At 32.2% G+C, this 14,843-nt stretch overlaps 1 protein-coding gene and 1 long non-coding RNA gene across 6 annotated transcripts in view; one reads left to right on the forward strand and one right to left on the reverse strand.

The window, feature by feature from the left end:
• Positions 1–565: 565 nt before the first annotated feature.
• LOC138309832 (uncharacterized) lies at positions 566–5,286 on the forward strand. Its single transcript, XR_011206333.1, has 4 exons — positions 566–690; positions 2,396–2,590; positions 2,942–3,118; positions 5,099–5,286. It is a non-coding gene; the product is annotated as an uncharacterized lncRNA (long non-coding RNA).
• Positions 5,287–6,925: 1,639 nt separating this feature from the next.
• LOC138319403 (putative N-acetylated-alpha-linked acidic dipeptidase) overlaps positions 6,926–14,843 on the reverse strand; it is a 254,988-nt gene continuing 247,070 nt past the window's right edge. For 3 of the 5 annotated variants that reach the window (XM_069262551.1, XM_069262540.1, XM_069262515.1), the window contains 3 exons: positions 14,405–14,472; positions 12,295–12,319; positions 6,926–11,927 (listed from right to left, as the gene is read on the reverse strand). In XM_069262551.1, coding sequence (XP_069118652.1) covers positions 11,735–11,927; positions 12,295–12,319; positions 14,405–14,472 — 286 coding nt within the window. In that variant the 3' untranslated portion in view covers positions 6,926–11,734. Of the gene's footprint in view, positions 11,928–12,168; positions 12,194–12,294; positions 12,320–14,379; positions 14,473–14,843 lie in introns of all 5 variants that reach the window. The other 2 variants (XM_069262530.1, XM_069262523.1) reach the window with 2 other exon arrangements.

Raw genomic sequence — 14,843 nt, forward strand, 5'->3', positions numbered from 1 at the left:
AAATGTTCCACAAATGGCGATTTTAACGTGTAGTATTTAATGGTAAGCTAATACCTTTGGAAAATTCTGAATTGAAACATATTTTATTGTTGAATAACAAAAGGATTACACAGGAGTTTCGGAAACGTCGTGGGCATGTAAAGCGACTTCATGATTAGCGCATTTCTGGGTTGTTTTTTTTCAAATCGATAAGACAAATTATTATGTTTGAATAGGTATAATTTGGCGCGTAAAAACATTTGATTATTTAAGGATAATTTGAAAAGCTTGTTTATGTTACGGGAATAAAGAATGATGTGTAATAAGTTATCAATTTTTAGGGATTAAAAAATAATAAAATTTCTCAGTTGTCTTTCTTTTTTCCCCTCAGTGGTTAATGGGCGTTTCCAGCCTCTGTAAGTGTCCATATGACCGTGTGCATATTTTATAAGATTTTCCTTGACTAAACATTGACCACATGACATCAATCATAATGTCCACTAATTCACCTCATAACAGTGTAACGCTGCTCGCTCAGTCACGTTTGGTAGGTTTTGACCCGAGTGACGTCACGACTGCGGTATACATATAGTCGACACGAGACGGGGTTGACCTTAACAGCGCTCCTGAGACGGGAAGTTGCACGATCATCAGCAGACGACATGGAAAAACTTACTTGTGTTCTTTTTGCCGTACTGCTACTTTACACAGGTAACTCATCTGACGCTCGTAAATCTTGTTTTATTTTGATTTGCACTTTTTATTTTCTTCTCTAATGCATAATTGATATACATGTATATTTTTTTCTTCTTCTTTTTAAAATTATCTCAACATCAATGCATTTTTACCTGTTTTTCTAATTGCCACCGCAAGGTACGGTACTAAATTTAGACCTTCGATTTCCTTTTTGCACCGGACGTACATGTTTTAATCTTGTTTTCTGTAAGTTACGATGTTCATCCTAAAACGCCAAACATAGCTTACCGATAATATCCCGGCTGATCAGGAACACAGGGACATGGGTTCTAAGTTACGGTTTGTGTGACAGTGGCTAATCAATTGTATCAAAGTATATGCTTTCTTCTACATGTATCCATTCCTAACTTCATTTTTCTGAACTGATCTACAGTCTATAACTGTTGCTGTGACCAAATTAATTGCATATTGACTGCAACTTTTCGGCATGTCCCTGTACAATTTGGAATGCAAAGATATATTTAGGTGGCTCACGTTTCATCGTTTGAAGCGATGTTATATTTGTTGAAATCAAATTCGAGAATGCTAGTTTTTTTGAGTGGTTTACTTATATATATATATATCGACGAAAAACTAGATTACCAACTAACGACATGATTCATTGGTTGACCATGGTATTACTTTTATAAACACTCTCAATCTTTTTGATACCTTATACATTGGTTTTGTAAACGCTTCTTCAGTAGCGACTTTGTAGATTGACAAACAATTAAAATCCTTTTTATACCCCAGACCTGTCAAATTCGGTATCATCATTTTGTTCTGTGAGAGTTATCTCCCTTCGTTTACTGATTAGAAGATGGTTTTCGATTGATGCAGGTTCGAGAAAAACGAGGTTCACATGTACCACAGGAGTTTGACGTTCTGTCAATAACATATAGTAAAAATATATAAAAAAAATACCACTATATATAGGGGTAATTTTTTTTTTTATATATTTTTACTATATGACAGAACGTCAAACTCCTGTGCATGTACATAAGATCATAGTAACTAGTCCGCTAAACCTGTCTATATTATTAGGCTTTTTTATTAATATTTTTTGTATATATTAGGCATTTTTTTAAAAAAAACAAAAGCCTAATTATATAGGCAGGTTTAGCGGACTACATCGTAACATGTCGTTTATACCACAGGGACATGATAATCATACTGAGACAAGCGTTTCGGAGGATGACATTTTATCGACAGTTGGTCAAACCTTATGTGGTGTGGTTCCCCTTTCATCAACATTTTCCAAGAAAGGCTTTTCTTATCAGTGATTTCTTAGACCTAATTTTGAGTCCACGACCAATACGAAACGTGAATGAAATGTAGTCTGTAATATTTCCTATGTGGAGAAATTAAGAAACATTCCGTATCCTTTGCAATATTTTCTAAATTGAAATTTTAACCTAAGTGAAATGCATATACATTGACGAAACTCTAAAAACGGTCTATATGTATACATTTAAAGATAAATTTATACTTCGATGCAATGTTGATTCTCAGGTGCCTTTGTTTGTGACTGTATTCGCGGCCCCTTTTTATTTCTCAAGTCCTTGTGTTTGTGATTGTGCTAACTGGCACTTTTTTTTCTCAATCCCGTGTATTTGCGATAACGGTCCCTTTTTATTTCTCAAGTCCCTGTGATTGTATTGACGGTTTTTTTTTATTTCAGTGTGCGTTACGAGCCAGGAAATAGAAATCGAGTGTTACCTAGGCGACTGTCCTGAGGGTTACCATGATTTTGACCGCTGTAGAGAATGCGGTGGGTTTTACACGTGCTGTGCCCCACCCCTCAGGATTTTTCACTTCCCATTTCAAGTCTAACGAGGAATTGGTCAAAGATAAATTATGGGAGTGAGTGAGTATGGTAGGTGTTTTTCCCCGTCATGTTTTGAACAGAATCAGAATATTTATTATCAGATTTATAATTGCTGTTTTGTTATTGTTTTTTGTGACTGTATAACTTATGAACTTTGTGTTGATACAAATTTTGTAAAGTAACTTGCTGTACAAGTTTTTTTCTTTTTTTTTTTTTTTTTTTTTTGCTTTAGGACTCTATACATGCTTAAAAAATACACGTTATATCGAACTCCTTGACGAAATTGATTGAAGCTTTAACCTTTTTTCCGGTTTATATAATTATATACATTTATATTTTTAATGACGAACTTCTTATTTTGTAAACTTTATGAGTAAATCATTTTTTTTCTTCTTGTAGTCAAATACGAGTGGAGCGAGAGAAGGTCACATTGTCGAACACCATACGTTGTCAGAGAGTCACGAGCGCGCGTGCCTAAATATATATACCTGTACATATCTATGTTAACATATAAATACACTATATGTTAAAGTACAGAGTGTTGTTTGTCATGTTTTCTTACCACGATCATATCAGGTTCATTCATTTTATTCCGTAGGCCTTTCGACCTATAGGTGAAAATAACAACATGTATTTATCAATTGCAACGTACCAATCCATATAAGGAGAGTGATCAACAAATATTGGAATATTACATAGGTTCATAATAATAATAATAATATTCATGTAGTAAAATAATGTATAATGAATTCAATGCGAGACAGTTGACAGATTTCAAACTCAAATCTAATAACTGAAAGATAATTAACAAGGACACTTATATATTACATTTGTTATCTAAATATATATCAATAAGGCTTTCAATTCCTCCTTTTGCATGCTAAATATAGATATTTACCTAGATTGGATAATTCTCTTACATTATTAATACTTAGGAGTTGTATTAATTTGAAAACAGATGGTCTTTTATAATAGTATTTTTTGATGTATTTCAACCTTAAATCATTATCAAAAGGACACATCAGAATAAAATGAAATTCATCTTCTACATCTCTTAGGTTACATTTAATACATATTCTATTTCTACGTAAAATGTTATGGTGTCTACCAACCTCAATATTTAAGTTGTGACATGATAATCTAAATTTGGTTATTACATGTTTGTATTTGACCTCAATAGATTTACGTAGATAAAATTGGACACAATGATTATTTATCAAGTGTTGGTATAATAAACCTTTTGGTGAGGCAGATATTTTTGCTAAGATGTTTTGCTTAGTGCTATCAACTAGTCTCTGTTTTATTATTTGAAAAGCAACGTTGTCAGGAATGTAAGTGTCAACCATATAACCGAGTCCTAATAATGTTAATTCATTCTTAATATTACTTATCCACTCGTCATTTTCGTTCACGCGATCATCGAAACAAGTTTTCACAATCAAGTTATCCGTATTTCTGAGCTTTAACCAATATTTAAACACTCTTAGTTTTCTAACTACATACATAGGTAAGCGACCTAATTCACAATATACTAAATCATTACTTGTAGATTTTCTAACTTTTAGAATTCTCTTACAAAAATTCAAGTGTACCCTTTCTATATCTGGTGCTTTGTGTAGTCCCCAAATTTCGGCTGCATAACATAGAATACTACTTACATGTGAATCAAAAACTGAACAATATGTTTCAACATTCAAACAATGATTTTTAAAGGAAGATGCTAATGCAAATAATGCCTTTTTACCTTGTTCTGCAAGATGTTTCTGTGTTTTTGTAAATTTGCCGTTGTAATTAAAAAGCATACCTAAGTATTTGAACGTGTCAACAATTTCTACATTCATGTTGTCATATTTCCATGATTCATTACTTCGTAAGTGACCACCGTTTCTAAAAACAATAATTTTCGTTTTTTTCGACATTAACCTCCAGGTTCCAGCGTCTAGAATAATCTAATAATGAATTTAACATGCATTGCAAACCTTCTGGACTATTGGCAAATAGGACCGTGTCGTCAGCATACATTAATAGGAACAAATTAAGCATTTGTAGTTCAATATTGGGACAATTATCATTAATAAAACTCATTTCAAAATCATTAACATACATTGAGTAAAGTACGGGTGACAATATTTCCCCTTGTAAGAGTCCGGTTCTGTTCGGGAAGCATTGACTCAAATGGCCATCGAGTTTTACACAGGCTTTTCTTATAATGAAATTATGATTTTTAAAAACTTTCCCCTAATTCCATAATTAATCAGTTTACTCCATAACTTTCCTCTATCAATAAAATCGAATGCTTTTCGAAAATCTATAAAACAACAATAAAGTCTTTCCTTATTTCTTAGTTTCTTATTAATTAAAGTTTGTAATACGAATATGGCGTCTAAAGTTGAAGACCCCCTTCTGAATCCAAATTGTGCATCTGTTAAAATACTATTTTCTTTCTCCCATTTCATAATTCTATTATTCAGAATAGTAGTAAATAATTTACCGAAACAACTTACAATAGATATACCTCGATAATTGTTTGTCTCGTTAACACATCCTTCATATCAGGTGTATCGCACCTGTTCATGTCACAGAAAGACCTACCTGGGCAGCGACTTGCCTCGCAGTTTCTTTCTTTTTCTAATCGACTTTTAGTTTGTACTTTGTACATCAACATACAGTTGTACAATGTGTTCATATGTATACAACAAGAAGAGATAATGAGTTCAAGTAAAGGTTATTTTGAGCTAAACCTGTATGAGTAGATAATTATATGATTATTGTTCGCGGAACATGTTAACTATTAATTATAAATACACGAACTGTATTTTGAAATTGTTCAAAATCTTCTGTGAACGAAACTTTACTTTGAAATCGATCATATATTTCAAATAGAGTTACCAAATCTAACTGATTGACTATTGAAACAAAATGATCGCTAAAAGTACATAAAGAAATTAAATAGCACTTGAATTGTACTAGTGTCGGTAGGATCAAAGATGTTCTACCCTAGTACAGTGTACCAATATACACCTAAAGTTTATGTACAACTTATGTTCTAAAATGTTACATGGATAATTTAGTTTTTTTCCCCAGTATTACCTGTCGAATTTCATATAGATGTAACATTTATAATATCATCAGATTGTGTAAGCGTCAGATCTTGTCTCTTGCATTACACATTTGAATTTGACAAGCACACACGGGTTCGGCTCCGTCAAATTGAGTAACATACATGTATGACATCAGTTAACAACCACCAAAAAAAAAAAAATTAAAAAAAATCTAGAATATTTTTTTTTTTTGTGCTGCAGTAATTCGCTGATTTCACGATCTTTACAAAGTATCCCGTAACCGAGTTCGTGTAGTAAGATAATAAAAAAAAAATACATGGACATTGAAAAATGGGGATAGAGTGTTTCCCCTTGTCTTATCCCAAAATGTATTTGACCGATTTGTATTAGCGCGTCTTGAACCATCTCACTATGACACCCCCGATACAAAATGTGATTATTAATTACTTGTATTGTGAACATGAACATTGAAAAGTGGGGATAGAGTGTTTCCCCTTGTCTTATCCCAAAATGTATTTGACCGATTTGTATTAGCGCGTCATGAACCATCTCACTATGACACCCCCGATACAAAATATGATTATTAATTACTTGTATTGTGTATCCGTGATCGTTTCATTAAATCTTAATATATCGAGAGTATTCAGCGCAAGTTGCCAACAAACGGTTCAAGGTTTCATTGTTTATTTAGTTGTTTTAATATCAAGAGAATTAATTGACAAGAGATTAGAAAAGAGACATTGCCTATACATGTTTTCTTTCAGATTTTTCAGGATATTTTAAAACAATTTTTCTTTTATCGATTTCGATATTCTGTTGCTAAAACACGAGTTTTATAGCAATATTAACATGCCTTTGTTTTACTCCCGAATCGATCCCTGCATGATCTTTAGCATAGGAAAGCGGGATAAAATATATACAATGTATATCAAAGTTTCTGGAGAAGTGGAAGTATTCAAAATAATGAAAGCAGTAATTGAAATCTGTATTGAGTTTATATGGCCACAACAAAGTTTCCTAATATCTGCAAATGTAGCTGTAGCTTACCATTGTTTGACATGGTATGTTCAATAAGTTATTATTCAAGTTTCACATGAATTCTCATAAGTCTAAATGTTGAATTCGATCATTTTAACAAATATAAATTTTGAAATGTCAAGATTACATCTCTTATCAATGCCTTACTTACATGTTCACTTCACTTACCATATTCGACCCAATAGGCGCCCATGTCCCTATAAGCGCCCCTCCCCCTTTTTGAGGCCTCAATTTCAATTGCCCAGGCACAAATAAAGACCATTAGTAAACAAGAATAACAATGTTTTAATGTACAAGTACTTTTTATTTCATAATTTCCTTAAATCATCTGTATGACATAGAAGTCTCACTCTCACTCTCAGCACTATACACAGTTATGGCCAAAAGGAAGGACACCAAACAATATACTATCTAACTTACAGTATCAACTTCTTATCAGTAAATTCTATAAGAATTTGCTCAGCAGCAGGTTTCACAAATTATTAACTCTTTCACCCCTGAACTATCATAATGGACTAGTCTAGTCTTTGATTTAAAAGAGTCTAAATGTGTTTTCAGGAGTGAATGAGTTAAAAGTATTATTTGAATTAAACTTTCTTTTGGCCAACAACTGTTATGATTCAGTAAATGGTCCAGTTTCCCATGATAAGACCAAACACTATCAATAGCTCTCTAACTCTCCGTCTCTAACTATACATGTACATATGGTAAGGAAATGGACTTTTTGGCTGTTAAACATTTTGGTAATGGAGATTCTACTTATGGACAAACAATCACAAAAACAGCTTCATCATCATCATCATCAGATCTAAAAGTGTAAATGATAAATAAGTGTAAAGTATTGTAAAATCTTGGGTAGAAATAGTATATTACATTTTGTATATTAAAGTATGTTTCACTAACTCAAAAGTGGCAAAAGCTACTAAGGTTAAGGCTTCACATTTAATCAAGGTCAAGGTCAGGCAGTTTATGTCTAAATGTGTCAAAGGTCAAGGTCAGTCTGAAAGTTAATTGTCAGACATCACAAGTAAAGTAAAGGTCATCTAGGCAAACTATGTTAAAGACTTGAATAAACACTAAACAATTTTCATAGCATTAAGACTTCATAAAATTCTCTTTATCTAAATCAGTGATGAAATCCAAGTGATCGATCAGCATAATTATAACATAGCTCTACCATGACAATTACCATGGTCTATTTTATTGTTTTATTCTTACCATCTATTCCATAAATAGTGTTTATATACCCTGGTTACTTAAAAGAAAACTAGTGTAACTGGTGACACAAAACAAAACTAGCATATTTTATCTTCTACAAAAATTATTAATCACAAATCAAATGATCTACATAAAATACATCCAACATGTATATAACGGGGCATTAATGCCAGGGTAAAACTAAACTGGAATGGGACAGTAGCAGTCAAATATCACAATCACAACCACCACCATAAAATATATAAAATACAGGTAAAAATTACATAAAACAAGACTAAATACAGAACTAAAACAACTATAAAAAAATCACATGTAAAACTAAACAAGGGAGCCTTATTGACAACTTGTCACCATGGGACTAAAACTTATTGTCCATATTAAAACCACACTATGTAAGCTACAATCATTGTATGGGCTGAAGCTTAAGAATGCAGACTGAAGCCAATCTATTTTCTCTGTTATATTATCTACAATTGAAACTCACAGAGATAGTAAAGTTTGTTTTACAGATTCAAGAATATGATATATCTAGAAGAAAAATTATGCATACACAACAACAATGGATGTCCCCTTCACTTTGTTCAATATTTCGACCTTCCTTTATCACTAATATATTATGACAAATTTTATAAGAAAGGTGTTGTACAAAATACTTCACTAATATCATTTCAACTTGCAGAAACATTAACATTTCAATTATTTAATTAACTCAACAGTAAATACATGTAAACATGTAAAGTATGAATTACTGAATTGACACCCGAAGTAATACTGTCAAAGTAAAACTTGATCATGACTTTATACAGCAGTTTTGGGATCATAGCATCTGAGAGATTGTCGGATATATGTTTGTAAATTATCATATGGGAAAAGTCGGCCATAGTGGTCAAGGTGTTTGACATTCTCCGATACTCATTACTCCATCATATGCACGGGGCTGAGAGAATGAGACCCACTATATAGAGTAATAAAACAATTAAATAACAGTTACTATAGTTAATCCACAAGAAGTTAATTAATGTAAAGAAATTGTTAAAGTTCTTGATTGAGCAATTTCCAGGTGACATCTGAACGATTTAGATGTTGTATATAATGATTGTTGTATGTCAGCAGATAGGACTTAGAAAACAGCAGAGTAATAAACAATTGTAGGCTACTTTATAACCATATGTACATGTTTCTCAAAGAAACAAGAATGATTGAAGCAGAAATCTAATGATTAAAACTAATTGTTACAAATATATCAAAATTAAAAAAAAATTCAAATGATAAAAAGACATTCAATATTTATACCTAAACGACAGTCTCGATAATAAAAAAATTGAAGTGAATCATTGATTCTTTCAATCTATTTTTTTTTAATCAATTAATTTTTTCCACAATTTAAGCATCTGTGACAAAACTATTTGGGTTAAATTGATAAACAGAAAAATATACAATACTTTATCATCAACATTAAATGAAAAATGTTTGTAGGGCACCTAGAGAGCAGAAAGGAGATATCTATTGTAACAGGGGAGATCACTCACAAATTAATTGTAAAGGGGAGGCAACTATATCATAACAGGGGAGATGACTCACACATAACTTTCATTTATAGTACAATATACTGAGAGGAAAGACAAAAAGTGTTGAGGATTCAGAAGTAAAACAAGACTATACATTATTATCTACAGAAATTTATACACAATCTAGGCCTGCTTGTCTGGGACATTTCTCTATAAATAGATGTCTTGTTATCTTGTACATAATATTTACAATTTTCTATTTACATGATATTTACACGTCACTTTCAGTTATATAATGCCTGGTGCCTTTCAATACAGATATACACACAAGACCCACATACACTATCAAGTATAAAAATAGACCTACTAACATTGGACTAGGACTCTATTTCTGGAATATGCATGGAAATACAGGTAAATTAAGGTTAAAAAGAAATTAAAATGTTGTCATCAGCAATTCTAGTGTCTCTTCAAATGAGCCTTTTCACACAATAAACATTCTCATTCTAATCAAATTCAATATGATCCATGATTTTGATATTGATATATGTATGAAAATGATTACACATTGAAAGTTCAATAACTAAATCTGCTAACATGTACATTTTGGAAGACATTTTTCCTTATTAATACTATTTAATATACAGTGTACTTTTTTTAAGCAGTTGATTTTTCGTCCATAACTGGTTTCGGTATAGACACATTAAAGCTATAATTATATATATCACTCATGTCATTTTTCCTTATCTTTCAAGAAATATAGTTGAGCACAATGTACATGTATACTGGTAATAAATAGATGGTAAAATATACAACTAATATCAATAATGAATTAATTCTGACAGATTATCTAACATATTGGTGCTTCTTTCACATTATTCAATAGTCAACACATAATTTTTATTGAGGCATCAGTATCAGTTATCAGTGTCATTTCCGTTGAAAAACTCCTTATCCACAAACAAACTTAAATTTTTCCTTAAAGATGTTCCACTGCTGACAAATAGTAATTTTTCTCTATCAAAAACAGGAGCAGACAATTAAGTATTTTTCTTGTTAGGTACAAAAGTTACTCACTTTACACCATTACCACCATTGAAAAGTTTGACCTCCTAATTTTACTTTAAGATAAAAATATCAAAAATAATTAATTGCATCCCGAAAAAATTCTGTGGCACTATATGTCCTATATGGAATGCAGTACTGATTGTGCATGCACCAAAAGCAAAATAATTTATTTTAAATCACTTTTTGTGTTAATTAGACATATGTATACCCGATTAAACACCAATTATTGCTCAAATGATGAGTATCATTTATGCTCTGTCGGTGGTGGAGCATCTTTAATATTTTTATTTTATTTGGGGCTATAAAAATTCCTGGAATTACAATTTGATTTCCAACCTTTTGATCACACCATCATCTTTACACATGAATAATACCATAATATATTTTTTTAGTATTTGCTAGTGCAGTTTATTTCAAAACAGTGGTCAAAGACAAACAATTCCTACAGCAATAGGCGAAATTAATAAAAATTCAATGTAAAATACTGGCAATGGACAAAGGGAGGTAACTGTAGACCACAAAATCATTCTTTTGGCAGTAACAGGAATAACAAATAAACTTCTGCTCATGAAATTATCTTTGTAACAGATTAAATTTTCAGATCAAACAAATATTTATTTAATAAATAGATTTATTTTGATAATGTACTGAAAAATGATCTGAGCTACGGATTGTCCCGATATCATTAATAGCAGCAGTATCATATCTAACCTCACAATGATAAAACATCTACCTAAACAGACTCTGTACAAAAGTTTGGCGTTCACATAGCAGCAAATGTAATACTGGTAGAATTTGAGGAGTAAACTTTGTTATACAAAGTACTTGTTCTGCAACTTTATGTTTTTTTACCAATATGTGCTCAAAAATTTTGGTTGTCATGACAACAGCAATGCTAAGTACATGTAATGTATCATGGGTACAGATGGAAGATATATCCAAATAAAATACACAAATCTTATTACACATATACCAATAATCACTTTTCCTTATAGATACACCATATCAGCTCATTTCCTTTGGTCTTGTTATATATTAATTCATCTACATATTTACAAATCTTATTTAATATTTGAAGTCTATATATACAATAGCTCTCAACTTTGCACTCAAATTTACATGCATTGCATTCATAATAAATATTCAAAATATTAAATAATAGTAAAACTAATATTTTAGCCAATTTAAACTTTTCTTCAACATCCACTTCCAACCAGTCTTATACTAACATAAACACATACTCAACCAGGCACACTCTTGTGCAATCGGAAGGAAAAGAAAGTGGAAGTAAGATCAGGTCATAGTGATTCCCCTAAAATCCTGTCACTTAGTAAGTCAGTAGCCTGCTGTAAGGCTATTATTATATAAGAGATCTGTTGTTTCATTGGTAACCAATTCTGGTCACTGAGAACGTCTTTTAGGGCCGCTGCGATTCCCGGGAAAACTTGAGGGGTGTTCAGATCCTCCGGGAGTGGTGAAATTAAAATATTCCTACAACAGAAAACGCTGGCATAGTTAAAGTATTCGTCTAACTGGAAATCTGAATAATATCAAAATGTTCTCACAATGATTTTGGAATATCGTTAGGTCTTTCATTTCAAGACAGAGGAATAGAAACTAGTAATTTCAAAATGACAGGAAATGACAAAAATTGGCAGTACAGATATACCTGTATTGTGGTTGTCCAGGTAAACCTTTTTCTGTTATAAATACCCACAGTATATAGACTTACCTGTATTGTGGTTGTCCAGGTAACCCTTTATCTGTTATAAATACCCACAGTATATAGACTTACCTGTATTGTGGTTGTCCAGGTAAACCTTTATCTGTTATAAATACCCACAGTATATAGACTTACCTGTATTGTGGTTGTCCAGGTAACCCTTTATCTGTTATAAATACCCACAGTATATAGACTTACCTGTATTGTGGTTGTCCAGGTAAACCTTTATCTGTTATAAATACCCACAGTATATAGACTTACCTGTATTGTGGTTGTCCAGGTAAACCTTTATCTGTTATAAATACCCACAGTATATAGACTTACCTGTATTGTGGTTGTCCAGGTAAACCTTTATCTGTTATAAATACCCACAGTATATAGACTTACCTGTATTGTGGTTGTCCAGGTAAACCTTTATCTGTTATAAATACTCACAGTATATAGACTTACCTGTATTGTGGTTGTCCAGGTAAACCTTTATCTGTTATAAATACCCACAGTATGTAGACTTACCTGTATTGTGGTTGTCCAGGTAAACCTTTATCTGTTATAAATACCCACAGTATATAGACTTACCTGTATTGTGGTTGTCCAGGTAAACCTTTATCTGTTATAAATACCCACAGTATATAGACTTACCTGTATTGTGGTTGTCCAGGTAAACCTTTATCTGTTATAAATACCCACAGTATATAGACTTACCTGTATTGTGGTTGTCCAGGTAAACCTTTATCTGTTATAAATACCCACAGTATATAGACTTACCTGTATTGTGGTTGTCCAGGTAAACCTTTATCTGTTATAAATACCCACAGTATATAGACTTACCTGTATTGTGGTTGTCCAGGTAAACCTTTATCTGTTATAAATACCCACAGTATATAGACTTACCTGTATTGTGGTTGTCCAGGTAAACCTTTATCTGTTATAAATACCCACAGTATATAGACTTACCTGTATTGTGGTTGTCCAGGTAAACCTTTATCTGTTATAAATACCCACAGTATATAGACTTACCTGTATTGTGGTTGTCCAGGTAAACCTTTATCTGTTATAAATACCCACAGTATATAGACTTACCTGTATTGTGGTTGTCCAGGTAAACCTTTATCTGTTATAAATACCCACAGTATATAGACTTACCTGTATTGTGGTTGTCCAGGTAAACCTTTATCTGTTATAAATACCCACAGTATATAGACTTACCTGTATTGTGGTTGTCCAGGTAAACCTTTATCTGTTATAAATACCCACAGTATATAGACTTACCTGTATTGTGGTTGTCCAGGTAAACCTTTATCTGTTATAAATACCCACAGTATATAGACTTACCTGTATTGTGGTTGTCCAGGTAAACCTTTATCTGTTAATATAAATACCCACAGTATATAGACTTACCTGTATTGTGGTTGTCCAGGTAAACCTTTATCTGTTATAAATACCCACAGTATATAGACTTACCTGTATTGTGGTTGTCCAGGTAAACCTTTATCTGTTATAAATACCCACAGTATATAGACTTACCTGTATTGTGGTTGTCCAGGTAAACCTTTATCTGTTATAAATACCCACAGTATATAGACTTACCTGTATTGTGGTTGTCCAGGTAAACCTTTATCTGTTATAAATACCCACAGTATATAGACTTACCTGTATTGTGGTTGTCCAGGTAAACCTTTATCTGTTATAAATACCCACAGTATATAGACTTACCTGTATTGTGGTTGTCCAGGTAAACCTTTATCTGTTATAAATACCCACAGTATATAGACTTACCTGTATTGTGGTTGTCCAGGTAAACCTTTATCTGTTATAAATACCCACAGTATATAGACTTACCTGTATTGTGGTTGTCCAGGTAAACCTTTATCTGTTATAAATACCCACAGTATATAGACTTACCTGTATTGTGGTTGTCCAGGTAAACCTTTATCTGTTATAAATACCCACAGTATATAGACTTACCTGTATTGTGGTTGTCCAGGTAAACCTTTATCTGTTAATATAAATACCCACAGTATATAGACTTACCTGTATTGTGGTTGTCCAGGTAAACCTTTATCTGTTATAAATACCCACAGTATATAGACTTACCTGTATTGTGGTTGTCCAGGTAAACCTTTATCTGTTATAAATACCCACAGTATATAGACTTACCTGTATTGTGGTTGTCCAGGTAAACCTTTATCTGTTATAAATACCCACAGTATATAGACTTACCTGTATTGTGGTTGTCCAGGTAAACCTTTATCTGTTATAAATACCCTTGGTACCTGTATCAGTTTATGATTCAAATGTTGTATGTCATATTCACTGGAAATAAAACATAGATAATTAGATAAATGATCACAAACTTATTCTATATAAGACATGATTCAATCAAAGCTATGATTTTTACTTTCATTTTGACTTTGAATCTTCATGAAACTGGGCGCTGATGTCTTACGATAAAGATTCCTTAACTTAAATTTTCCCATAGAAATGTGTTACAAAAGTTAAGGATAAAATCTTAAGTTAAGGAACTTTCCTTAACTTTTGTAATGCTTTCCTATGGAGAATTTTAAGTTAAGGGATTCCTTAAATTAAGGAACGTTCATGAAACTGGGCCTTGGGGACCATGAAACCCAAACCACCATACATTTTATTGGTATATTGGATCTCTGGTTTGGATTACTGTGTGATTT

This window comes from Argopecten irradians, chromosome 1 (genome assembly GCF_041381155.1).
Source record: "Argopecten irradians isolate NY chromosome 1, Ai_NY, whole genome shotgun sequence".
Lineage (NCBI taxonomy): Eukaryota > Metazoa > Mollusca > Bivalvia > Pectinida > Pectinidae > Argopecten > Argopecten irradians.